Source organism: Aythya ferina (genome assembly GCF_964211825.1).
Source record: "Aythya ferina genome assembly, chromosome: Z".
Taxonomy (NCBI): Eukaryota; Metazoa; Chordata; class Aves; order Anseriformes; family Anatidae; genus Aythya; species Aythya ferina.
This window is the reverse complement of record NC_140299.1, coordinates 51,531,621-51,559,056: the sequence shown is the minus strand read 5'-3', so window position 1 is coordinate 51,559,056 and position 27,436 is coordinate 51,531,621. Positions and strand designations below refer to the sequence as shown.

The 27,436-nt window shown below is 39.9% G+C and overlaps 1 protein-coding gene across 8 annotated transcripts in view; it reads left to right on the top strand.

The window, feature by feature from the left end:
- ZNF462 (zinc finger protein 462) overlaps positions 1–27,436 on the top strand; it is a 97,727-nt gene that overhangs the window by 66,831 nt on the left and 3,460 nt on the right. For all 8 annotated transcript variants that reach the window (XM_084504168.1, XM_084504166.1, XM_084504167.1 and 5 more), the window contains 5 exons: positions 12,110–12,374; positions 14,354–14,490; positions 18,963–19,186; positions 21,659–21,791; positions 26,970–27,084. In XM_084504168.1, coding sequence (XP_084360294.1) covers positions 12,110–12,374; positions 14,354–14,490; positions 18,963–19,186; positions 21,659–21,791; positions 26,970–27,084 — 874 coding nt within the window. The remainder of the gene's footprint in view (positions 1–12,109; positions 12,375–14,353; positions 14,491–18,962; positions 19,187–21,658; positions 21,792–26,969; positions 27,085–27,436) is intronic.

Here is a 27,436-nt window from a genome sequence, read left to right as displayed (position 1 = left end):
GGGAAGAGGCATGCTTTACATATGCTTAGACATGCTACCCCTGATTTTTTTTTTTTTTTAATCAATTTCTTAGTTTGTAACAAAGTAAAAAGTATGAATAGCAAAAAAGCAATTAATAAAGTATGTTTTTCCAGCCTTCCAACCAGGGCAGAAGCACAATCCCTAAGAGCATCAATCTTCACCTTTGTTGCTGTTTCTGTCTCGTTGCTATTGCATCTTAGTGTTTTATGGCTACCATTTTTAGGGAAAACCAGGGAATGTCAGAATCCTGGAAGCCTCATCTTTGAGCAGAATAGCCTTTCTGTTGTATTTTAAGTTGGGATTTGTGTTGTTTGTTCGTTTGTGTTGTTTGTTTGTTTGTTGAGGTGAGGGAGTTTGGACCCCACTCTTTTGGAGTATGATACCCTTTTCTTTGACTGTTGTTTGACTGGGCAGCCAGCCAGCCAGCAGTGACTACAGGGCAAATTTAGGTGATGTTTTAATGCATAAACTCTTCAATTGCAAGGTGAATTGGAAGAGTAGTGTCCATGTTAAGGATGCAAGATTGTGGTCTGCATACTGCTGAACAGAAGATGCCTCTGCTTTTGTAGTTATAGTCAGGGTTCACAGGGATGTCTCCCTGTTCTGCCTGTTTCCCTGGCTTTGTACCCTGTAGGAGTAATACTGCATGCCCACCTCCTAAATCGCAAGTACCAGATTAATGCTTCTTCCTTGTAGCCCTTCCCGAGCCACATTCCTTACCCGGCCGTGTTCTTTGTTTCCCAAATGTAGAGCTAGTTGTTGCTTTCCCAAGAGTTTGGCTTCCCAGAAGTGCTGTCAGTGGCCACACTGCTTGCCAATACTTGTTAAAACTCTCAGGTACTTGTTGGTGTGTCTTATTTCTTGTGGTCAGCATTTAGCTAATTATCAGATGTGGGATCAGATGGGAACTTTTCTCCTGCATCAGATTGGCAAGGACTGGCAGAACAAGTGCAGGGCTTGTTCACCTCAAAGTTTACTGAACAAACTTCCCACTGTTTCAAGGCCCTAGGGCACTAATGATGCCCTTGTTCTCTGCAGCTCTCTTCCACTGGTGTATGGATTTTTGGCTTTTGGCCTTTTCCTGCAGCATTTTAAGAAAAGTTTTGTGGCCAGTGGAACAGAGGAAGATGTTTATTCCATCACTGGTTGTGCTCTGTGGGGATGTCAACTTGCTGTTCATTGTGCTCCTTTCTGGTCCTGAGTTTTTTTGTGCTTGAACTGAATGTGCAGAGGCAAAATTGAGATTGAACAGGATGGAGACAGGAACTTGGGCAGCTGGGAGAAGGATGTTGCTGCCACTCTTTGTATGGATTTGGCCAGCCTGCTGTGATAGGGTTGAAGTGATACTGAAAGACTTGCCCAGAGTGGCTAGAAGATAGAACAAGTTGTGAGGATGGATTGAGTAATAAAGGAAGAAACATCTGCTGGATTCCTTCCTGTTAGCCAGAAACAGACCTCATTGCACCTACAAGAAAAAGAAAGAAGCATATGGAGATCCCTTTATTTATTTCTTGAGGGTTTTGCTCATTCTTGGTACTGGTTGTTATACCTAGGGTAGGAGACAAAATGGTAGTGACACTTCTACTGTCGTCCCTGGAATTTGTGAAAACTCTCTACAAAGTAAATAGGATGCTGTTGCTCAGAAGAAGTATGTGATATGACTTGACCAACGCTGTGCAAGGTAGTGTTTCTGCAGGCATGTTAGTAGTCTTCATGTGTAAGCTAACTGATATTCTCCCTGTTTCCTGAGACACCAGTTGCTTTTCATTGATCTAAAACTTGCTAGAGGGATTTGATGTTTGACAGAGAGGTAAAATGCCTTTGCTCATTTTAGCTGTTTTGAAATGGGCATACGTTTTAGCATCAACATAGTTGGCGGCTGGAGGTTTGACATTTAAATAGCTGGGTTTATTTTTTCTTTAAGAAATGTTACTATGTTTCAGCTCCAATGTTTGAAAATGCTGCCTGCAGTGATCTGAGATGACTCAGATCTAGGGATAGAGATGAGGTCTTTCCATTGGCAGCAATAATAATGCCAAGGCGTATGCTTCAGGTCTCCTGAACAAATTACAAGTTGCTGAGCTCTATGATTATAATATTATTTTCTGTAGAATATTATTAGAATTACTGTTGGACTCACAGATCCTTATAGGTCCCTTCCAGCTATAACTGTTCTATTCTAACTACATGGTGTTAATTAAGATGTTTGCTTTATGTAGAATTGAAGCATGAACGTGGCGGTACTTTGTCATAGGACTAAAACATTAAAACGTAGAATGGATCCTCAGCACCCATGTATTTTCACTGCATTAATAGGGCCAGTTTTAAAGTAGAATGCAAAAATGTAGCACTTCATAGAACTGAATTTCTTTTCCCTCTACATCTCAAGTTTAGAGACAAGTGAAGCATTTAGATGACAGCAGCATGTGTGTTTCTGTGTATTTGTATTAATATTTATACTAAACCCAACATGTGTTGTTGAAGGGAAAGTCATGCCATACAAACCTAATATTCTTTTATGACAAGGTTGCCTGCCTAGTGGAAAAGGGAATGCAGTGGAAGGTTTTTTTTTGTTTTTGTTTTTGTTTTTTTTTTTTAATTTTAGTAAAGCTTTTGATACTGTCTTGCACAGTATCCTTCTGGACAAAATGTCCAGCATATAGCAAGACATCAACAAATACAACGGGTGAACAATTGGCTGAAGGGTCTGACTCAAAGAGCTAGGGTAAATGGGATAACAGCCAGTAACCGGGGCTGTTCCCTAGAGCTCAATTTTAAGGGCCTATTTTCTTCAAGTTTTTTTTTTTTTTTTTTTTTTTTTTTAAATCAATCACCTGGACACAGAAGTTGAGTGCACAATAAGTAAGTTTGCAGATGATACTAAGTTAGGAGGAGCTGTTGACTCTCTTGAGGTAGAAACGCCTTGCAGAGAGATCCTGATAGATTGCAGTGCTAGGCCATCACCAACCATATCAAATTTAACAAAAGTAAGTGCCATATTCTGCACCTGGGATGGGGCAATCCTGGCTTATGTATAGGTTGGAGGACAAGTGTTGGAATGCAACCCTGCTGAGAGGGATCTGGGGTGGGTTGTTGGTGGCAAGCTCAGTATAAGTCAACAATGTGCTGTGACGGCCAAAAGGACCAATGGTATCTTGGGGTGCATTGAGCACATCTAGTGTGCTCAGTTGGGGTGCACTGAGCACATCTAGTGTTACTAGAGATATCTAGTCAAAAGAAGTGATTGTCCTGCTTTACTCTGCTCTGGTGCAGACTAACTTGATGTACTGTGAACAGTTTTGGGTGCCACAGTGTAAGAAGGACATAAAACTATTGGAGAGTGTCCCAAGGAGGTTGTAAAGATAGCAATGGGTCTAGAGGGCAAGACATATGAGGAGCAGCTGAGGTCCCTGGGTTTGTCAGCCCAGAGAAGAAACTGAGGGGAGGAAGGCCTCATGACAGCCTGCAGCTCCCTCACAAGGGGAGCAGAGGGGCAGGCGCTGAGCTCTGCTCTCTGGGGACAGCGACAGGACCCGAGGGAATGGCATGGAGCTGGGACAGGGGAGGGTCAGGCTGGGGGCTAGGGAAAGGTTCTGCACCCAGAGGGTGGTTGGGCACTGGGACACGCTCCCCAGGGCAGTGGTCATGGCCCAAATCTGTCAGTGTTTCAGAATCTTTTCAACAATGTCCTTAGATGCTGTTTAACTTAGGTTGCACTGTGAGGAGTCGGGAGTTGGACTTGGTGATCCTCATGATTCCCGTCCAGTTGACGATACTTTCTGGTTCTGTGATTAAAGGGGCAGGAAAATAGAGAGGGAAACCTGAAATGATCCTGAAAAAAATACCTGATGAGTTGCCCTTAAAAATGAGAAGGAAATCACAAGGCTTGTTTGGTTACCAGTGCCCAAACAAAAATGAAACAAAACAAAACAACAATAAAACTTGATAGATTATTGCCTGAGTAAAGGGTCATTTCAGAAAAGAACTGTTTACCTGTGGACAGATTGGGTAAATAAGCATCTTGCTAAAGCTACTTGTGTTCCTATATTCTGTAAGTGTGGTTTCATTAGGAGATTGAATTTAATTCAACAGAGTAAGAAACAGCTAGACAACTTTTAGTTTATGCATGGTATGGAAATTGATAAGCACATGAGTCTCAATGTTTGACATGTAGACAGAAGGCTTGTTTTTATCTGACGCATTATATTCAGAAATGTATTTTTATTTTATCAATAACAAATTATAAGAACACACGGTTGAAACATGACCGACAGGTTGAACTATTCACTCAATATAGGTGGGTAGCAGTAGATTCTCAGCCTGCAATGTTCTTACTTTAAAAGAAGGCAGTGGGTAAACAGACATGGAAGAACATAAATGCAGCAGGGAAACACAATGCAAACTGCACGGAGCATCTCTCTATTGTAGGGGAAATGGCAATAGACAAAGCAACTGGTGGGGTTAAAATGGTATACTGACTTTGCCACTGATGTTGCAACAATTGCAAGCAGTAGAGTAGCTACCTAAAAAGCCCAGATTTTAAAGGGAGGATTGTATACAGTGTAAAAACTAATAAGTGACCAAATCACCTGAAGAACTGAAGGAAAATTAAACTGAGTTGAAGCCAAGTAAGAAACTCTGCTGTGGGAGAGGGATAACTAGAAATTAAGTGGCTATATGATGGAGTGTTTCATGGACACCCTAAACAGATCCTTCCAAATCACAGCATTGGTAGAGTATGGTAAGGAATTGGGCAGTGTTCGTGATCATGTTATGCTTTGCCTAAGGATGGATGGAAGTCTTTAAAGATAATGGTAATAGGACCTGGTAGTTTTAGAAACTCAAAAATGGGAGGACATATGAAGATCTTGAACTGGTCCTTCTCTTCTGAGGGAAGGAACATGGTCCAATGTATTTCATTGATTGTATTAATCCTCACCAGGCCTTTTATAATTTCTACTGCTTTTCTTTGCATCTTATCTTATAATCACTTTATCCTTGATCTCCATTATGAAACTCCAAGATGCTTTACTAGACAGCAGTGTGGGCCTGGCAGTGTAGAGGAATTCATAAGATAAAATTATTTATTTTCTTCAGATTCAATTTATATCCCTTCTGTGCGATTTTGATATTAGCACAAGAATCTGCATAGAATATATCCTGTCTCAGTTCCATTCTCAGACAGGTATGCACATAAAAGAGAATTCGAAATTATAAGGAATCATAGAATGGGTTGGGTTGGAAGGGACCTTAAAGATCATCTAATTGCAACCCCACTGCCATGGGCAGGACACCTCCCACCAGATCAGGTTGCTCAAAGCCCCATCCAGCCTGGCCTTGAACACTTCCAGGGATGGGGCATCCACAGCTTCTCTGGCAACTTGTGCCAGTGCCTCACCACCCTCAGAGTATAAGAATTTCTTCCTATTGTCTAATCTAAACCTAACTTCTTTTAGTTCAAAGCCTTGTGCTCCTTGTCCTGTCACTGCACTCCCTGACAAGAGTCCATTCTCAGCTTTCCCATAGGCCCCTTTTAGGTACTGAAAGGCCACTGTAAAGTCTGCCCAGGGCCTTCTCTTCTCCAGATTGAACAACCCCAACTCCCTCAGCCTGCCTTCGTAGGAGAGCTGCTCCAGACTTTTCATCATCTTTGTGGCCTCCTCTGGACTCATTGTAACAGGTCCATGTCCTTCTTGTGCTGGGGGACCCAGAGCTGAATGCACTTGATTTCGTTGCCCACATCACTGACAAAGATGTTACAAAGTGCTGTTCCCAATACTGACCCCTGAGGAACACCATTTGTTACTGATCCCTGGACATCACCTCTTCTGAGTAAGACTGCACAGCCCATGTACCCTTCTGGTTTCCTTCTTCTGAACCTTGGACAGATATGTAATATCTTTCTCTTAAACATACAAGCTAGTCCAAAGTTATCCAAAAGTGGATTTACAGATAGTGCTGAAATAAATTCCTCTAAGAAGGCTCTTTGTTTTATTTATCTATTCATTTATTTGAAATCCTTTAAATAGTTATTTAATTAAAAGGGTTTATTTTCTTTCCCATGTGATTACTCTTTGGAGTGTGTGAACAAGGATACAAAGTTTATTTCCTTTCCAATTCATTCATAACATCCTAGCAATGTAAACGTTCTTCGGTAAAAAACAGAATTAAGTAAAGGAGTAGGTTCATAATCTGTTTTTAAACTCGCAATGAATAAAACATATATAGTGTGGTTTCTTAAGCATTTTCATGTATGTTTAGTTGCATCCCTCTGAATTTTATACTGTTCTATCATCCTCTTCCCTCAGTTAATTTACTGCCAGAACATTTCACCCTCCCACATATTCTTCCTTCCAGGTCAGTGCTGCATGGCATAAAGTGAACAAATGTGTGTAGTCTTGACAGTCTTTGTATGACACTCTGCTTTGCCACCTTCCCACTTTTCAAGCTGTTGCCATTCATGACTGTATGCTTTCCTGCCATTTGTTGAGCTAGTAATTTTGATTTCCATTGAATTTCAGAAGGGATTTCGTACTTAAATCTCATAAGCTCCACTCTTAGCCTTCATAGTACCATAGGATGGTTTAGGTTGGATGGGACCTTAAAGATTACTTCCTACTAAGCTCAGGTTGCCCATAGCCCCATCCGGTCTGGCCTCTGAACAGTTCAGAGATCGGGCATCCACAGCTTCTCTGGGCAACCTGTTCCAGTGCCTCACCACCCTCAGAGTAAAAAATTTCTTCCTAACCTAAATCTACCCTCTTTTAGTTTAAAACTGTTACCCCTTATCCTATCACTACACTCCCTGGTAAAGAGATTGCCTGTAGGCTCTGTTTAGGTATTGGAAAGACACTGTAAGGTTCCTCTGGAGTCTTCTCATCTCTACTCTGAACTTAGTAGCCATAACTTACTCATTTAAAAATAATTGTTACTAGTAGTTCAATACTCTTTGCTTTTAAACATGCATTTTGTGTTTTTTTTTTTTTTTTTTTTTTTTTTTTTAAACCTAGTATTGCATCTTGATTTGGTTTCATAAATGTGTTTCCATTTGTCTAGTGCTTTTCTTAATTCCTTGGAATTTCTATGGCCTTCTTCATAGAAATCTCTTTGTATGAATGAACTCAGAATAAATTAAATAGCATTCCAAGTTTTTCCTTTTGGTCTCTTTGGGACTTTTTCTTATGTCTTAGACTTGTATTGGTATTATGTAATATTTTTCCCCATAGAGTTATTTTAGTTATTTATACATTCTGTCTTGAGTGTTCTTATCTCAGGAGCCAAACATTGCCTTCTGCAGTTTCATTTGTCTCACAGTTGCTACTCTTTTTTGACTTTGGTTGATGCTGCCATATGGATTTACCAGGAAAGAATGATGTCCTCATTTTTATCTGTCTTCTTCTGGTCATTCAGCTATCTGATTATTTGTAGATGTGCATGCAATAAAGATGCTTTCCAGTGTAGTTGAACAGTTTCTCTCTTGAAAAATATTTCTCCCTCCATCCATTTGCAAATCTCTGATTATGCAAATGTAAATAGCCACATTAGATGTATCAAGTTCTACTTACCACAAAAAGATGAAGCAATGGTTTGATTTCTTTCCTTTAATAGATAATTTTCCTTCTATCTCTCACCTGATGCTCAGTGTTCATTACTTAGACATTTCCAGGTGTTGCTCTGATCTTGTTTCTTTTAGGTGCCGTGTTCTTGTCTGTTTTGTTTTTGTGTCCATGGTTATTGATAGTTTTGAAAACACCTAAAAATGGCTAAAACATCATTTAACTTCCAAGCAAATTTATGTAACTGGATCAGAATCTTTATTTACATTTTTCTTCTGAAAATACCTAAGTTTTCCTTCTTTAGGTATCTGAAACACTTGCTATATGCATGTAATATGCTGCACAGGATCCCTGAAAATTGAATTTTCATTTTGCTTTTGTGGTTTGTTTTTGCTGTATATTCTTTACTTGTGTATAGTCTCAAAGTACGCAGGTGTATATCAAGTTGCATTTTCACCATTGCATTGAAGGGGAGACTGTGAATGCCTTTTTGGACAAGGTAGTGACTTTCAGTAGATAGGACAGGCACTTCATGCCACTTTGTGTTTGCACTCTGGGTAAAGTTTTCAGAATGGCAAAATCACTTATCTGGCACTGAAGTGTTTTAGGCACTTCTGGAAATGCTGTTTTTCCTCCCCCCTTGTGGAGCCACTATGAGACTTTCTAATGCATTGTTACCAGCACATGGCAGTAATTCAGATATGGCTGTGTTAATGGGACACCATGCAGGCAGTCTTTTCTTCTGCTTTCCTTTCAGCTAGTCATTTTCTCATTTGGATATGAGAGTGTTGTTGTATAGCAAGGGTGAATGCTGTGGTCTTTTAGATCCACATGTGCTGGCATGGATTAAACTGCCTGCTAACATTGTTATTCTTCCTGTGCAGGTAATCTGTAGGTAGAGATGTTAGTTCAAAATTCTAGTCATAAGATTTGCAACATTGCCACTGTTCTTCTGTGTTCGACTGCATCAATTACCTTTAATTTTTGCCTCTTGGCATGACTATAGGTGTCCTTCTTTTACCTCAGAACATCCCATGCCATTAGCTTTCTTTTGGAGTTGCACAGTTAGGTCCTTATTTCACTTTGGATAAAATAATTTTTAAAAATGGATTCTGTGTGTGTGTTTTATTAAGTTACCAGGGCTAAGTATTCTGTCATTTATTTTCTTGTGGTACTTTGAGGCTGTTTTATGAAAAAGAAAACATAATTTTTTTTGTTAACATGTAATCAGTACTTCCTAGTGTTTAATTTTTCTTCATTTTCTCCCTCTGTATGTTTTCTTTTTTACTTCTTGTTCTACATTGCTTCATATAATTTCATTAACTCTTCCCTTTGCTTATTTTAATGACTTTCTTCTGTTTTCTGACTTTGATATAGTCTTCTATGGCCACTTTATTTTTTTCACACATGAGTGGCTGGACCATCTTTCTGCTTCTGACCAAGATTGTTAATGATCTCCTTGTGTAATCCCAACCCTTTTAGCCATGGATACAAGCAGGAAGACCGAAGTGGAACTTACGTTGCGTGTAGCCATTACTCAGTTGTTGGGCAGTTTTGAGGATAAAATTCTTCTCTCTTCTTACTTCCTTCTTCAGTCTTAACATCCGGGCATTTTGTTGTTGCAGCAACACCAGCAAAAGGTGTCCATCATTTTGATGCACACCAGCTCAAGGCCTGAGTAAATGCAAAGTCACTTATGGTACTTTGTTATCATCTAAGTCAGTTTGGCATACGCAGAGTAGTTTGGAGCATCAGCCTGCTCTTCCAGCAGGTGTAGAGTAGGTGCACACATGGAAGTGCTTTGCCAGTTTGAGGCAGTGCTGTTCCTTAAAAGTCACTGTACCATTGCTCATTGTCCGTGACTTTTTGATTTTTTAATTTTTGATTTGTCTCACTAGTCCTTTCCTCAGTTGCTGTGTTGTTGTTTGTTTGTTTGATTGTTGTTGTTTTTAAATCTCAACTTCCAGCCCCCATCACCTGTTTCTTACTTTCTCACATTCCCATCTGTGCTGTGTGCTAAATGGCATGGTTGGAAGCAACTCAAGGCAGTTTCCATCCTTCCACTACCTTCACTCATTTCAGAGTGGGCATGAGCACTGTGTGGTTTGGTGCTCACTGAAAGTTCATGGAAAACCTCACATGCCTTTATTTGGCTTTGAACTTTATCCAAAGTGTTCCTGGTGGAGCTGGGTTGCACCTGCATGCTAGAATAGCTGTCTGGCAAGCTGATCCTCAGAAACTGACAGAAGCCAAATACACGTGTTAATGATGGGTATTTTTCTTAAGGAAGTACTAAATCTTGTACTTCAGAAGGGTAGTAAAATAATGATAGCTTTTGGCAAGGCAAAAATAGAAGAATATTCAGGCAGAGCTAGGAACAGGCATGTTACCATTGTTTAAGACTCTTCATATAAGCTCTTCAGATTTTTTTTTCCCCTGTATCATAACTGTGTTAGTTGTAACAGAATGATCCACTAAAAATTATAAGGTGACCAGTGTAAATATTTAAAGGTAGGATTTGGTTTTGGCTGTTCCTGATGACAAGGAAAGCTACCTTGTACACTTTTCTTCCTGTGGGAATAATCATGTAGCCATCTACTTCTGCAATTTTCATGTGCCAGATTCCACAAAAGTATATAAATACCCAATTGAAAGTTCCAAAACTGGAATAATAGACACCAGACATCTTTTTTAAACCCACAGATTTCTAACTGGTGGACATCACTGAGGCCTTGGCTGGGAATCTTCATGATGTGTTGTAAAATTTTGATGCCTTCTTTCGGAGGAAGAGAACAGTAAATTACTAACTAAACTTTAATCTAGTGGGAGCCTGCTTCAAACAAAAGGGAAAAGAAAGACTTGACATTTGAATTGGTAGAGCTCACTGTGAGTCCTCCGTGGTGAGGGAACCTGCTGTAGAATTGGTGAAAACAAGACTTGATAAATGCTGTATTGTAATCCAGCCTCTGTTCATGAGACTTGGATAGGAAAAACAAAAAGTATTTAATTTAACCAGAATCTTTCATGTCTCTGCTTTTGTCTTTGTTGTACACCTGGAGATGAAGCCAGGGGAGCCTGGAGACATTTATCTCCAGCTTGTTTTTTTTTTTTTTTTTTTTTTTTTTTGTCATGTTGTTTTTTTTTTTGTTTGTTTGTTTCTCAGGCATGTATAACCCTCTTTTGTAGTAATGAGAAATGAGGGGTGAACATTTTACTCTTTTGAAGACAGGTGGAGAAGTCCCCATGCTGAGTGCTGTATAGGCCTGTTTGCCTTTTGTTTCTCCTTACTAATTGGTTAGAATGGATGGTATTAAGTTCCCGCAAGTATGTCTGTTAGAGAATTCCTGCATATCTAGCCTCAGGGAATTAAGCTTTGGAAAATGAAGTACCCATCAAAGCAGGAGCTGGCTGGTACAGTTTGTATCCCGACTTCTTTTCTTTTCTTTTCTTTTTCTCTCTTCTTTTTTTCCTTCTTCCAAAAAGCTTAAGAAAAGAGTCTTTTGTCTTCTTTTCATGAAAGTTACACTGAAATTCATCTGTGCTTTATTCATTTGCTTTCACTTGTGCCATTCATGGGCAGCTGTGGGTTACACAGGACAAAGAGATGAATTCCTAACCTCCACATATAAGCAGTGTGCCGGAAAACTTTCAACACCCACACCTCCCTTTTTTGCAGGGTCCAAGTAGAAGTATTACAGCTTTTAGTGTCAGTACTGAGATACCTCTGGACTGTGTTTTTCCACATGCCATTAAAATGGTGTGACAGAGTTTTGCTGGCTTGTAGAATGGAGGTGGCTATACAGATTTATCTTTTTCTCAGTATATCAAAGCTTAGTAACTTCTAAGGAAATGTGGTTTAGAAGGTTGCTTTACTGAAATTTATGAGAAAATATCTTTTTTCCTTGATGACTTGATTTCAAACATCCTCAACTCAGAGTACTTGAATATTTTTTGTGAAGACCTCTTCAAATATGACAAAGTAAAATTTCATCTTTTCTCTAGTTAACTTTCTGTGTGGGTTTCTCAAATAACTCCATGAATGATTAGGGAAGAGTTCTTTACCATTTTTTCCCCTATTACACAGGCAACTCACATGTATCCTATGCCAGATTTTTATCTGGCATGAATTGGCATAAAAAATTTGAAAGAACCTGTTCTGACTGATGTGCCAAATGCATAAGTGCTCAGCAGTATGATTAATATGGTTTACCTTCATAAATTAAAAATGTCTTAAGACTTCTTTTTAAACTACTTTTAACTTAAACCTGTCACTTCTTTTTTTCCTCCCCAAATCAGATTTTAAAAAGCATAGTTTATACTGATCAACTTTTATATTGTAGATTGCATGTTAGGTATAGAATTGATATACCTCTTCTTCTTAAGCCCTTCAGAATGCTGTCAGCGGATTTCATAACTGATGTCTTTCCCCTGGTCAACCCCCTCTAAAGGCCAATAGGTGCTGGAGCATGTCTTGAACCTTTTTAGGTTTGCTGATCCACATGGAATAATAGCTGCTCTCTGTTTCTCTACAGACTCTTCATACTCAGAGCCTCCTGATGTTCAACAGCAGTTGAACCACTACCAGTCTGCAGCTTTAGCCAGGAACAACAACAATGTCAGTCCAATCCCACTTTCAGGGAGTGCTTCAGGAATGGAAAAAACGGAAGCCATCCTTAACTGTGAATTTTGTGAATTCTCCTCGGGTTACATACAGAGCATTCGGCGTCATTACCGTGACAAGCATGGAGGGAAAAAACTCTTCAAGTGCAAAGATTGTTCCTTTTATACAGGCTTTAAGTAAGTACTGTGGAAAACAGATAAACTGAACTCACAAGGATTTTTTAGCACTTGAAAAGACTTCTGAGATCTTTGAGAGCTGGCTGTAGCTAACAGAAACATGGCCACTGCTGACCAGAGAGAGGAATATAGGAAATGCCATGCCAGATCACAGCAGCATCCATGTAATCCATTTTCCTCTCTCTTACAACAGCCGGTACCATCTGCTGCAGACGAAAGCACAGTGAGTCCTTGCAGTAGCTTTTACTTGCTGAAGGAGATGGTACAGGTAGTGCTTTTTCCTTAACATACACAAGCAGAGGGTTTTCCTTATCCTCAGGTGTGAAAATGTTCTCTTAAAAAAAAAGGTCATTTCCCGGTGCAACTGGCATGAAGCACGAGAAAAAAAAACAACACACAAGTGTTTTAAGGAGATATGAAAAGTTATATCTCTTTCTGAAGAAACCTCTCTCATGTAATTTTATTTCTCCCATTGTTTATCTAGCTGGAGTGTGTTCTCCAGAGTAACTGATAGCACACAGAGACATTTCAGCAAATCCAATTAGATGTTGCAGAATGTAAAATCTCAGCTGTCATTGCGTGTGTATTTTAGCTGTTGTTCCCTAAGGATAAAAGGCTTATGCACCTGTGCATCATTTCACTCTGATATGCTGGACCCTCAAGCCTAAGTTCCCTAGCTGCCATTTGAGTTCTGAAATGTGTTAAGTACTTAGGAGACTGGTGACGGTAAATAGTATGATTGGGTACAGGAAAGATGTTGTGTTAAAGGAAATGTTGAGCACAAACCTTATAAATCTCCACAAGAACAACCTTTTTAAATTTATTATTTATTTATACCTTCAGACCCCCCCTGCCTTTATGGTACAATTATGCTTTATACCATTATTGCTATCTGTCTTAAAGATTACTAGTTATCATTAGATACATTAAATCTGCTCACATCTTCCTAGTGCCTTTTACTGAGATTAATTGAAATCATCTTAAATCAAATGGCAATTAAAGATACACATACTTGCATAAAGGAGTTGTATTTCTTCATGTGGTGTCTCAAACTTTCAAGAACTAAGTTTTCTTGTGGAAGTACACTATGTTTTCTCCCTTTAAAGAAAAGGGGTAAAAAAGCCCATACAAACCCCCTCTTAAAATCACTGTAGAAACTTAAATGCATGAAAGCACTCACTGAAGTTGATAGAAATACACCTGTAAAATTCGATGATCACTTGGTTTTGCCCAGAGCCACTTGTGTTAGTAAGTTGTTCAAGCTAGCAGTCTTGCAGAATTTAAGTGAGGACTTTTAACTCAAGTTCAGTGTGGCAATCTCACTAGTTTTTGCAGACTTTATCACTACCTTAGGAAAAAACAAAAAACAAAAAACAACAACAAAACAACTAAATCCTCCCAATTTAACAGAGAACTCTCATTTCAGTAGTTGAGTTAGGTAGATATATAGTTACTTTCCTCTGTATGGAGGAAGAGTTGCACGTCTCTTACAACTTCTAAGTATGCCTGTAATGTAATATCACAATGGTCTTGTCTTACAAAGACAGAGGTGGTTAAGAATATTATTTGCCTCCAAAAATACGTCTGTATTCACCCCTGCAGTCCAGAACAGTTAGTTGCTAACAAATATTTTTTGTTAGAAAAAATACACAGAATATTTCAGCCTGAGGACAAATAATGAACATAGAAGACGGCAATTCTTTTGCTATCTTAACTATAGCAATGTGACTATAGAGCAATCCATGCAGAATATATTGTCAGAATGTGTGCCAGTTACTTGAGGATACAAGCCTGCAAATACTTTTGCTCATGTGTTACTCATGTGAGTCGCCCTACAGCAATGCCATGTGGCACTGTGAAGACAAGACTGAGTGGTATCTGTACCATTTTACAAGACACATTCCTTATAGAGCTGTGACACTTCATCGTTCACTGCACACCTCTTTTGACTGCTTCCATCTCTCCCTCCTGTTTCACAGATCTGCTTTTACTATGCACGTGGAAGCTGGGCATTCGGCAGTTCCTGAGGAAGGACCCAAAGACCTTCGCTGTCCTCTTTGCCTATATCACACCAAATACAAACGCAACATGATTGACCACATAGTTCTGCACAGAGGTAATAATATCCCTTTATGTGTCTGTCTGATGAGGGAAATGTTGAACAACATCCATGTGTTCCAGACTGGCTTCATTAAATTTTCACCTCTCTGTGCTTGAGCACAAGTATGTTGAATAGGCCATTAGGATACCAATAGGACATCAGGCCTTCAGTATTTTTTGTTGTTTTCTAAATGATACATCTTTAAAGTTTCCTGTAAAATTCAAATCTGTTGAAACAGGACAAATTCAACCTCTCTAAAGTAAAGCTTAAAAACAGTTTTAATAGTCTTCAAGCACCTATTTACCAAGAGTAGCACTAATTTACAGCTTTGATCTAGGCCAAAGTTGTATCCTGCTTTTGTCCTCTGTTATTGTAAAGTCCTTGCTATCAAAAACTCTGGGGCACAGTATACCAACTTACTGTAGCGGACCCAGAATATCTCTTGATTACTTGCTTGAAATCTTTCTCTTCATTATGTGTCACTGTTCTTAGGATCAAAACAAGAATGATCATATTTTATTTTTCTTTAAGACTTCATTTCTTTCTGCTCTTCTCCCTTCTTTTTTTAACCCAGCTAAAAATGGGATTAGGGATTTCTATATTGTATTAACTGCAGGCTTGCTAGCTCAGAAGAGACAGCTGTTTGGGCTCTCTGGGCTGGGATTCCTGCCCATAGCTATCACATTTGATGCTTGTAGATGGTCTGTTGGCTGCCGAAATCCAAACCCATGTGTTGGGATGGCACTCTGCCTGCTTGCAGGTTGGGCAGAGTTTCACAGTAGGATACTGGTGGTGTGCAAACACAAGTTTTGCATGCCATCTTTTTCCTGGAGAAGATCCTGGTGTGACAAGCGCTATCATAATTCCTTATAACATAGCACTTACCACTGTTGGTTAAAGTCCTTCTTGTACCAAAGGAGTGAGGTTGGCAGACTTGATACATATTTCTATCTCCTAGCACAGCTATTCTGATGAAACATCTGGGAAAAAATGACCTGTCAGTGATTCAAAAAGCACATCACAAAGCTGCCTTATTTGGTTGTAAAAGTTTGGCAGATGCTTTTACTTCCTGTCTTTGAAGGTGTTGCAGTGTCAGATTTTGCCCAGCTTCAGGGCATATTTCACAATTATCTCTCTTCAGAAGAGAGGAAGGTTTAGTTAACCCCTGTACAGTAGACTGTGTGATTCCAAGTGATGCCAAGGTGTGCTCTTGTTTGTGGCTGTGCCAGCGCACCAGTGAATGCTACCAAACATTTAAAATACAGATAGACAGATGGAGGAAAGAACATGATGGGTTCAGTTAGGAAAGTTTCCATCAAACATAGACTTTACACTGGGAGTATCTAGTTGCAGTAGCGAAAGAGCACTTCATGCAGCTGTGCTGCCTTTACAGAGGTGTTTCTGACCCATTGCAAGGAGGTGGTTACCTCCTGAGTAGGGGACACTCTGGACCTGTTCTTTTGTTTTCCTGTTGTTTCAAATGCACAAACTAGCCTTGAGCCATAGTGCTGCTGGAAAAACAAAACAAAACAAAACAAAACAAAACAAAAAAACAACCTGCTAGAGCACTGGAAGAGGTAAAACAGTAAAAGTTTTAATAAACAAAGCAGAACAACAATAAAAAATAAAAAAGAAAAAAAGGCACCCCTACAATTTTGTTTATTATTTGGCGGGAAAAGCAGATGATTTTGACAAGAAGTAACATGCACCGAGAGAGAATGAGAGATGGTGAATACAGTCTGGAATAGCCTTCTTCTTTTATAGTCATTGCACTGATAAAATAGGAGTACAGTTGTGATCTGTGGTCAAAGAAGATCAGTTTTTAGGTAGATAGCGTGGTGCAGTGTGTAAAATCAAGAGTGAAGGATTTGATCCATTTCATGTTCCGCCTGTGTAAAAAGGCACATTTACAGATGCATAACTGTTACATTACTTCCAAATTGTTGCACCTGTAGTCCTTCATGAAACAGCATGCACTTGAAATAGAGAGTATATTTGCCTCTTAATTAGGGTCTGCGAAAGTTGACTTTTACAGGCCTAAAGCATTATAAGCTCTAAGGCTGAATGGCTTGTGAGAAATAATTAGAAAACAAATTTGCTTCACCTTGAGGACACGGGCAAACAGGATGCCTTCAAGAGCCTTCTTGCACGTGTAACCTATTCTGTTCAATCAATTCCTTATCAGTTTAAAAGCTGTTCACCATCCCTTTTGCAGGCACAGGTGGAGCACAGATTTGTTGCCTTTTGGTGGGCCATATCTGGGGACTGACACATCTAGAGGATTTGATCCTCAGCTGTGTGGGCAGGTGAAGAGACAGAGTGTGGTTCTTGAGTTCTTTCTAGCTTTTCTGGCAGGCAAGCATGGGAACCTTCTACAGAGGAAACAGAAATCTCACTCCATGGCCAGCAGAACTACTGGCCTTTAACTTAGTCTGGACAGTGTGATTAGGTTACATTATCCTGTCCAGTAGCATTTTGGAACACATTGATATTTTTCCAGGGCTGAATGCAACTTACCAAGATCAGTGTTAGGTCTACTTTAAAGTCCTTGGGGAATTATATTTTCTTCTTTTAGTGATCATTTTACTCTCTTGCTGATTGAAATGATGATTTTGTTCTTCCATTTAATAGAAACTGCACTGATTTCTCTCAAATAGTAAGTTCAAGATAAAAAATTCAAATTTCCAACTTAATCTACCCCCCAGAAGACTTCATTGCTGCCATGTTCCTTACACATGGTTGTTTCTGCTGTCATCCCTTGTACACACAACTTCATTCATACATGCAGAACCCTTGTAGTCTACTTGCTTTTGGCTAATGAAACACAAAATGCTGTGTGTTCTGTGACTGTAGTTTGTATTTACATTCATTACAGGCAAAAAATGCGTATGTGCAAACACCCAACAGTACTGAATAACTTTTCTGTAGGCTCAGCAGATAGTAGAACTATTTTATTTGCACTTGCATTACATTTAAGGGAAGGAAATGAGTTGTGTGTGCTATGGTCTGTTGGTGAGTAAATAATTTTCCTTGTTAACTAAGGACTGATAGAGTCATGGTCTTTTTTATGACTCTAGACAAAAAATGTATGTCTGCTTTAAGCAGCAAATAACTAGCGCGTCAATGGCCTTTCAGTGTGTTCTCTGATCTGCACTGGATTAAGCTGAATGTTTGAGTCTAATTTATGATTGAATTTCTTAAACCAAGTTGATGCTGCTTAGGTGTTTATTTTGTTGTTCTTGTTTTTTCTTAGACCTCTTGTTACTACTCCACAATTCATGACATCTTTTCCATGAAACATATATAGAAGTCTTTGTTTCATAGAATCATTAAGTTGGACCTTCAAGATCATCTGGTCCAACTATCACCCTTCTACCAATGTCACCCACTAAACCATGTCCCTAAGAGCCAGGTCCAACCTTTCCTTGAACACACCCAGGAATGGTGACGCCACCACCAAATTAGATTAATTTAGACACAGCTAAAGCCTGAAGAAGTCTACACTTTTACCACCTTCCAGAAGCCATAAGGGACTTTGTATTTCTTTGGTTGTCTTGTGTTGTGATATTACCCTCCTCACTAAAGAGAAGGGCCCATTTGCTCAGATTTGTATGTGGATTACCACATCTCATTCCTGTACCCTCCTTGTCAACCCCCTGAGATATTCAGGCTTTTTTTTTTTTTTTTTTTAATAATTTGTTTTAATATGTTAAGGATGACCTGCATGAGGAGGATCAAACTCCTCCTTTAATCTGCAGTCCATAAGGGAAAACAGTACTAAATTTCAGTGTTCTAATTAAAAAAGGCCAGTTGAGTAACAAAATCCCATAATGAGGACCTTCTGGTGACCCTCAGCTGAAGGGTCAAATTTGGGATTTCCCTTGTGCACACAGTTTGGGGAACACAGTGGATGAGTGTTACGTCAGATTCTGGTTCTGTCGAAAGGCTGAAACTAATTGCTGCTCTGTTAAACATCTGTATTTTGTTTGAGAAGCTGAGAGTTTAAAAACTCAGCAAGAGCATTTGCAGTACATGCTTGTATCCTTGATCTGAACTGTGGGAGGTGTGACATGATGTGTGTGTAGATTTTGAATCTGAGCTTTCTAGCAGTTATGGATGTGTTGGGAGTTTCTGGTGCTGGCTGAACTGCACAGTCTCTTCCAGAAAAAGGTGCTGCGTTACTTGCCCTCACAGTCACCAGTGAGTAGCTTTGAATATCATTTGCTCCAAAAGCTCCATTCCCATCCTCTTTATCCAATGAGTGGTTACATTTGTGTGCATCTGTAGCCTTAGGGGATTAACCCTGTTGTTGCAGAGAATTTTTTTTTTTTTTTGGTGTGTTACTCCAGTTTGGGTCCCACTCCTATGTAGGTGGATTTGCATAGCCTTATACAAGATTCTGTTGTTTGTGTGGGAGGTAGTTCCCAAGCTGTTGACACGTGGCCTTTCATAAAATTTGTTAAGTGAATGTTGTCCTGTTTCTACAGAAGAGCGGGTCGTCCCCATTGAAGTCTGCCGTTCCAAACTGTCAAAGTACTTGCAGGGAGTTGTTTTCCGCTGTGATAAGTGTACCTTTACCTGCTCCAGTGATGAGAGCTTGCAGCAGCACATAGAGAAGCACAATGAACTGAAACCTTACAAATGCCAACTCTGCTACTATGAGACCAAACACACAGAAGAGCTAGATGCTCACCTTCGAGATGAGCACAAGGTAATTACAAAATAGTTTTAATTTGTAACAGTCTACTCTTGAAAAGGAAGTATTTAGTTTACTTGCATGTTAACTCTGATTAAGCCAACCTGCCTTCTCTTCCTCCCACCCCATGACAATCTGGAAACTAACGCCATGTTGTATTTCACTTCCTGTTGTTGTTGTTGTTGTTTTTTCTTTAGAAAGTCAGAACTGAGAGTTTCTAAAACTGTTAGATTGATCAGAATTGGCAAACTATTTTCTGCAGAATGTGATCATCTGGAAAAGGCACTTATGAATGCTATTTTTTTAAAGGGAAAAAAAAGAAAAAAGCATTAGAAAACAATATGAAGGCTGTATGATTCAGCTTTCTAAAAGGCAGGAGATTCCGAACATAAGATTGGTCTGGCAACTTCAGCAGCATGAAGTGCCATGCATATTTTAATAACAAAGTGGGCAATACCTTCCGTTTACATTTAACACAGGAAAGATAAACAGTAACTGTAATTAGGTCCTAGTTTAAAACTGCTTTGGAGTTTTTGTGGAGTCCATGAGTACTGACCTAATCCAGTCTTTAAGAAGCTGTTACAAGACTTCCCACAGACTCCTGTTAACTTTGAATTTCTGTAGCTGTGAACTGTGTATCTGGGAAACACTGAAGTTCTAGGATTTAGTTGTATTTTGGAGTATTTATCAAAGTATTTTCTTGTTACGTTTCCAGGGGAGGCAGCTATTTGCTTCCATCTATTGGAGCTGAGCTGCCCAAGTCCTCATTAAAACTCACTCTCACTTCGTTAACTGAACAACACTGCCCATGTCAACATGTTTATGTTGACAGTATTAGCAGATCAGAAGTCCCAGCAAAACTCTTTGCACAAGAAAAAAAAACAAACATAAAACAACAACAACAACAAAAAAAAACAACACAAAGGCAAACACATAAACGTTTGGCTGTCTTGTAAAAACAAACTCTGTAAACCTAATGTTGGCCTGATGTGCTTATTTTTGTTTGTCTTCTTCTTTATAACTCCACCAGAGTCTTCTGCAATTCATGTGGTACATGAGATGCTCCTCCTTTTCCAATCACCACAACAAAAGCTCTGGCATATCCAGGAGATGTTAATCCTCATTCTTTTCACAGTGGATCAGAATGGGAATATTATTCCTCACCTAACTTTTTTTTCCAGTTTGGTCCTGCAATAATGATCCCAATAGTTTACAGTATCTTTTCTATGTCTCTCTTCACTAATTCATATCTTACTAATTTGTGTCCAAGTTCTGGGCTCAGTTACCCAAATGATATGTTGCACCTTAAAGAGTTCCTGTGCATGAACTGGGTTGAATTAAATGCCTTCCACATCATCTTGTCTGTTTAAGTCTCCGTGGGTAACATGTCAAGTCAGAGAAGCTCATCCCAGGTGTCTGTAGGTAGTAGTTCTAAGGATCTGATTACTTGTACACCACTGCGTTTAGGATAGATTGCTATTTGGACATATACTAGAGTCTAATTCATATGACCCTTAGGTTCATTCAGATTCCCTTTTCTGCAGAGGCATAAAAGATAGTCAGTGGGGGTTGGTATTTCATTCAGCATCTTGCAGGAGGTGTTTTACTGCACTCATTCCTGTCTTCATCCTCTCTGCCTCTGTAGCTCAGTGCCTGTGTTGCTGGAGGGCTATCTTTTTGTGTGAAAGATGAATCCAAAATGCTTACCAGCAGTGATCAATGAGCTCAGAGGGCTCTCGTCATCAAACAAGTATTAGCCATAGTTTCCTGGTCATGCTTCCACTGTCTGCCTCTACTGTAAATCTGGACTGTTCCTCTGCTGTTTCTAGTGAATGTGGTAGAGTTCCTGATTTCTGTGCCCTAAGCTGCTGCTTACATATTGCTGCCTTGAGCTATTAAGTGCTGGTGCATTTTACCCTAGGGTTTGCTGAGTTTAACTGCTAGGTGAAGTGTTCACATTATAGTCTATATATCAGTTTGCAAAGCACTTTGGAGCTGTTCGTGAGAATTAATCTGTTATTAATGAGTGAAAGTGTACATGGTGTGCAGCAGCCACGTGCTTAGTAAAGGACTCATCGTTTCATGCGTGAGGCTGAATGAACCAGCCACAAACAATTTTCCTTCAATATAATTGTGCAATGGCAATGTTTGATCATCATAGTTGAATGATCCTGTAAAAGTAGGATACAACTTAGTGCTTTACAGTTCTTGGACTTCTTTAGTTTTAATGCCTCAAAACCAGGAAGAAATTAGGATAATTTATTGAATGGTATTACTTTTTGAAAACCACAAAATGAGAAACACAGATGAAACAGTGAAAAATGAATTGTTGTTAGTGAAAATAAATGTGTTAATTTGACTAGATCTGCATGTCACCTGTGGCTGAGTAGGCTTTGGGGTGTACTGGATTTCATTTTGCATATGTGGTGTTTTTTTCTGAGTAGCTGATGGTTGTGCTGATTGCTGACAAAAGTGTTTTTGTCAAAGGTGAGTCGTAACTTTGAGCTGGTTGGACGGGTTAACTTGGACCAGTTGGAACAAATGAAGGGAAAAACAGAGAGCTCCAGCAGTGATGAGGAAGAAAAAGAAGAAGAGTTAAGCCCCAAAACTGAAGAGAGAGGTCAGTACAGTGCTTTTTTTTCTTTTTCTTTTAAGACACGGCAATGTGCCCCACCAGTCCCAACAAGGAAGGTCAGCTGTTGACTCTACAGCACATTCCAGTAAAGTCATGTAGGCATGCCAGGAGGAACAGAATGGAGCTTTTGTGAAGACACCATTCCTGGGGGAATCTCATGTTTCTAATCCTTATTGCAAGTTTTCAGTCTGTTAAGAAAGTACGTACTATGAGAAAATGCAGATAGGATCTTTGACTTTATCTGCCCATACAGATAACATCTATAAGGTCTTGGAAAACTATGCAAGCGGGGAGTACTTTAGTGGTCTGACAGATTTTCTGTGTTGGTAACCAGTTTTTAGCTTCTCAGTTGGCAGAGATCAAGCAAGGGACGAAGGAGTCATGGCCAAACTTTTTTTTTTTTATGGGCTGTTCCTAACTCTGTGCCCAGCATTCCTTCCTTGTTAGAGAGCTAGTCCTGTTGTAGTTGTTGCGGTTGGCAACTCTAGAGCTAGGGTAGGTCCATGTCCAATATATACCATTGTGTATTTATGTGCATAAGTGCATTTCTATGAATAATCCCACTTATTTCAGCAAGGGTAGGGCATGTACTCTCTAATGCATTTGTTTTGGTCAAAGTTATATCAATAGGGAAAAAGTAATACCCTTATAAATCAAACTGTATGTTGTCCTTGCCCTCTCCCAGTCTGAAAACCAACCTATTGCAAGTTTCTGGTCTAAATTGTGTGTTGTTTAGTTTGCTCTGGTGTTTGGTTCATTGGTCAAATACAGTATGTTCATGACTCTTTAATAAGCCCTGTGATGCCTTGATGTTGGGGTCTTGGGGGTCATTCACCCTCCAGGTGCCAATGACTGCAGTTAGCTAAGTTTGTATGTACTTAAGTAAAGATATGCCATGATGTTTATCTTCTTCCTCCTGAATTTTCAACTTTCAGTGGAAGACTGATTTCCAACTCATACAGGAGTTGTTCACAAAAGAAGAAGTGTCTCCCCGAATCATTATAGACCTTGAAAAATTAAAATTTCTGGATTCACAAATTGTTTTCAGCACAAGAGAGGTGTAGCTCATTTCTCTCACGTCTTAATAGCCAGGCCTCAGTGTCTTGGCTTTTGTTTAGTGTTCCTGCAGCATAAATTCAGTCTGTGCTTATCAGTAGCACTTCACTTCAAGTGTAGTTAATGATAGTTTTTATTTAAATGAGAAAGGAAGCTAGTTGGATAGGAAGCCATTTACATTTTAATGAAAAGTATCCTTCACAAGATCTTAGGTAGTAGCAGTAGAAAAATCAGAGGACCCGCTAAAGGGATATTAGCTCCATATGCATTTCAAAGTTCAGGGTTATTAAGTTGTGTTGAAAGCCTGCTCAGGTGTCAGTTCAGGCAGAGCTTCAACCCTCAGAGGCTCATGGCTGGAACACGTTGCCTACAGAACCACCCCTCCCCCCCAGTTGCAGATACAGCACAGTGATTAATGTTTTGTATAGACCCACAGCTAGTAAAGGATGAAGAGTCATGCTGACCTTGTGAGGATTACCTTAGCATTACATAGAAGCAATGGTACTGAAGTGACCATGGAAACTGTGACACCCAGTCGAAGGGGAAGAAGATGCAGTCTGCCAGGCCTTACAAATCCCTGTAAATGTGCTGTAGGGAGGGGGACAGCCCAAGGTGAAGTTCATTGGTTAAATTAGCTTTAGGATGCTTCATTTTGTTACATTTATTGTGCAAATGTAAAAATGTCGCCTTCTATGCTGGAGATTTAAACTTACAGGGAAAATAGATAAGTGTTATCTCTGTGCTTTATGTGATCTATAGTTAAGCAAGGGATAGTGTGTGAACACTTCTAAGTTTTATTCTGTACTTGCCACCTGTGTATTTCTCATCAGAGGCTGGCTAAAGAGGGACTTGTGCATGATTGTTTAGATGACCAATTTTAAAAAAGCACATGTATTTTCTGGCTTGTTTTGCAGGCATTCTTTCCTGACTGGACCATATGGGTGATTTTTCGCCATTATTAATTTTTCTCCTTTTAATCTATTACAACTTGTAATATTTTATACTATAATAGGTTGAACAGGGTTGAATAGGAAAACATTTATGCCTACTGCAGAAGTCATATTTACTGTATTTTTCTTGCCAAGTTGTAGTTTACTACTTTAAGGTGCAAGATCCAAAGTACACTTTAGAAAAATGTCCCAGTGAGACAGGAGCTAAAAGTGTGATTGGATGCAGAGTTGCATGTTGACATCGTCTCCCAGTGGATTTTTAGAAGATACTTCTAACGTAGAAATGGTTTGCTGTGTTAGCAGAAAACCAGACCCATGCTTTTAAATATTGACTGTCACAGTGGCTAATGGTGTCACAGCTTTCAAACCACATCAAACTATATTCCTCTTGGGGGGTACTTTTGATGATTCTAGCCTTTGTGGTGTTAGCAGGAAGTGGGATTTGCTGAGAGTGTCTCTTTGTGCTCTGAGTATCTGGAAGCAAATGCTGCCTGAACCCTCTGTGACTTTGGCAGAACCAAGGTTTCTTTCTGTGAGTCAAACAAGCGGCCTAGATTCACCGCTTTGACTTGAGACTGGAATGCACAGTACTGAAGGTTCAGAGAGGAGCATGTTGCTTCTCCAGATGGACTACTGGGGCAGTGTACCAAAGAAGAACTAGTGCCCAAGCGAGCAGACAGAGATGGGTATGTCCCCTCAGCAGAGCTGAACAGCTGTCTTTGATGGGAAAGGAAAACAATGTTTTGCTTCTGGTGAAGGACAGCAGAAAACATAATGACCTGGGATGAAGAAGATGGCAGGGGCTGGAGAGGAAAAAGAGGGTGTTTGTCGTACAACACAAAAGGAAACACTGCCCCTGCTAGAGACTGCGTCCCAGATGACCTCTGTCTCACCAGAATCTACTTCCATGGTAGAAGCATGGGGGGGTGGGACGGGGAAGGATCCAGAAGTTCTTGTACATAATATTATGCAAAAACAAAAACAAACAAACAAAACACAAACAAGCAAACTAAACCAAACCAAGCAACCAAAAACAACAAAACAAAAACAAACCAACCAACCTAACAAAACACCACCAAAAATGAAAACATGTCAGGTGTCTGTGTGGTTTGTTACCTCTCATCCCTCTCATTCTCAGGCCCCAGAGAAGAGCAGCTTCTGATACTCCTCCAGGGAAGCAGTCCAAATTCACAGCCCTAGAAGCGAAAATGATCAGGAAGTAGGGTGAACAATAGAGTGTATTCTGAAGAGCTGGTGGATTTACTAGAGTAGCACTTGCAAATCTTAATGGGAATTGCAAATACAAATCCTCCCTATTTGTTTCAGCAAAATATCCTCTGTAGTACATATCTCTTATTTGTAGAGGGCCAGAATGAAGTTCCTATTGTGTACTATATGGCAGGCGTATTTCTTGTACAGTAGAGCAACTTCTGCTTCCAGAACATCTGCCCTCTACAAATATTTGTCCCTGTACCATGTCTGTGTTGCAGTGTACTTACAAATTTGTACCACACACATGGTATTAAGATCCAGATGGATTTCCCCATCCCTGGAAGAGCTCAGAGACAAATTGGATGGGGTTTTAGGCAACCTGGTCTGGTGGGAGGTGTCCCAGCCTATGGCAGGGGGGTTGGAACCATTCTGTGATTCTGTGTAAACTGAATTAATGGTATTGATTTAATTTCTGGTGTTCCTATTGACACAGCACCTTGCTTTGTGATGTTTATCTGCAAAATAAATCACCAACAGTAAAAAATAGGAAGTGAGGGTGTTTCTTTGAGGGGGAAGAAGCAACAAATGGTGTTAAGAATAATTTCATATAGAACTTTAGTAAAGTGGGATATGTGTCACAAAAATACCTTTACAGAACTTTACATATGGATACTAGTGCTTGCTTGGACAGTTTTAGGATCATAGGCTGATCTTGAACAGAGTAAATCTGTGAGTGAAGAAATCAAGTGAGCAGAGATCAGAACTAGAAAGAAGCAAAATCCCTTTTATTATGTAGTTTGGGAGGAGTCAGAAAGACATTCTGTTGATTTCTTGCTTAAGATAATCCCTGCTAAGGAATTAATGCTCTGAGCAGATGGTGCTGTCTCATATCCAGCAAAAGAATCAAGTGAGATAGTCCATGCAATTATTTTTAATGGCTTGTGTGGTGATCTTCTTAATTTGTGAGAAAATGTTTCATCTTTTGTTAAAGCTGGCTGTGTTCACGTGGGTTTTGGCTTTCAGAAATACTGCTCCCTCAGCTGCCACTGAGTTCACTTGTATTACTAGGTGCTAGACACTTCTGCAAATGAGGCCCCAAGGCCTTCATATAAAAAGGCTAGGATGGGATGAAACACCTATGCAGTTATGATGCAAGACTTTTAGAGATACTCTAGCTTGTAAGACTTCATAATGAACCATCTATTTCTTCTGAGGATCACATGTTAGTCACAGAATCATAGAATGGTTTGGGTTGGTGCTCCAGACCCTTCATCACCTCTGTGGCCTCCTCTTGGCTCACCCTTAACAGGTCCATGTTAAGAGGTCTTGTGAAGGGCACCCCAGAGCAGAATGCAGTGCTCCAGGTGGGGTGTCACGAGAGCAGAGCAGAGGGGGACAATCAGCTCCCCAGCCCTGCTGGCCACGCTGCTTTTTGGTGCAGCCAAGATACAGCTGGCTTTTCTCGGCTGTAAGCGCACAGTGCTGGCTTGTGTTGAGCTTCTTATCAGCCAACACCCCTAAGTCCTCCTCAGGGCTGCTCTCAGAGTTTGTGTACAACCAATTCAAAAAATTCAAATGTAGATGGCCTTTTTTTCATTTTTCTTTCAAGCTATTTTAACCATAAGCTCATCTCAGTGTTAGTTTTGAATTAAAACTCCACAGTCCCTTCATTTATTGAAATACAAGGACAGGGTGTAATAAGTAACTCTGTTACGTTTCTTTGCAGGGATGTTCTAAGATTTAGGATGGAATATGTTACTTGGCAGTGTCATTTTGCTTTGGGGGAATTGCATTTTCACAAACACAATAGTTGATGGGTATGTCCTTTTGCTTCTTAGAGATACTTTTTCTCTCTTGGAGCAGCAGAAGGGATCAGAGTAGGATCGCAGTGGTCCCTTTTTGCCCTGGGACATAAAAATTCACAGGCTGTGCTGACCTTTTCCAGATCCCATGATGTTTTCTGACACTGGTCCTCCGGAGAAACGCTTCCCTTGTGAGTTCTGTGGCCGATCGTTTACAGAAGGCTCTGAGTGGGAGCGACATGTGCTGAGACATGGCATGTAAGTTGGTTTACACTCCTTCACCAAAGAGCCAGAGGTAACAGTAGTAGTGTATTCCCCCACTGTATTCTCACCCGCCAGCAAGTCCCATGAGGAAGGCAAACATGTTTACATGAAGGAAGAATTCTATCGTAAGTGTTGCTGCAATTATTGGATATCTCTGTATGAGAATTTCCAGTTCAGCCTTTTTTAACAGGTCGGAGTGGCTGTAGACTATAGGGCTGTCCCTAAGTGAATACCACGTAGTTGCCCCAGGATTAACTTCATCAGAGTGTGCTGTTGACTTTGACTGCCAGTAGAGCAACTTAAAAATGGCAAAAAAATTACGAGGAATGTTCTAGGAAGCACCATT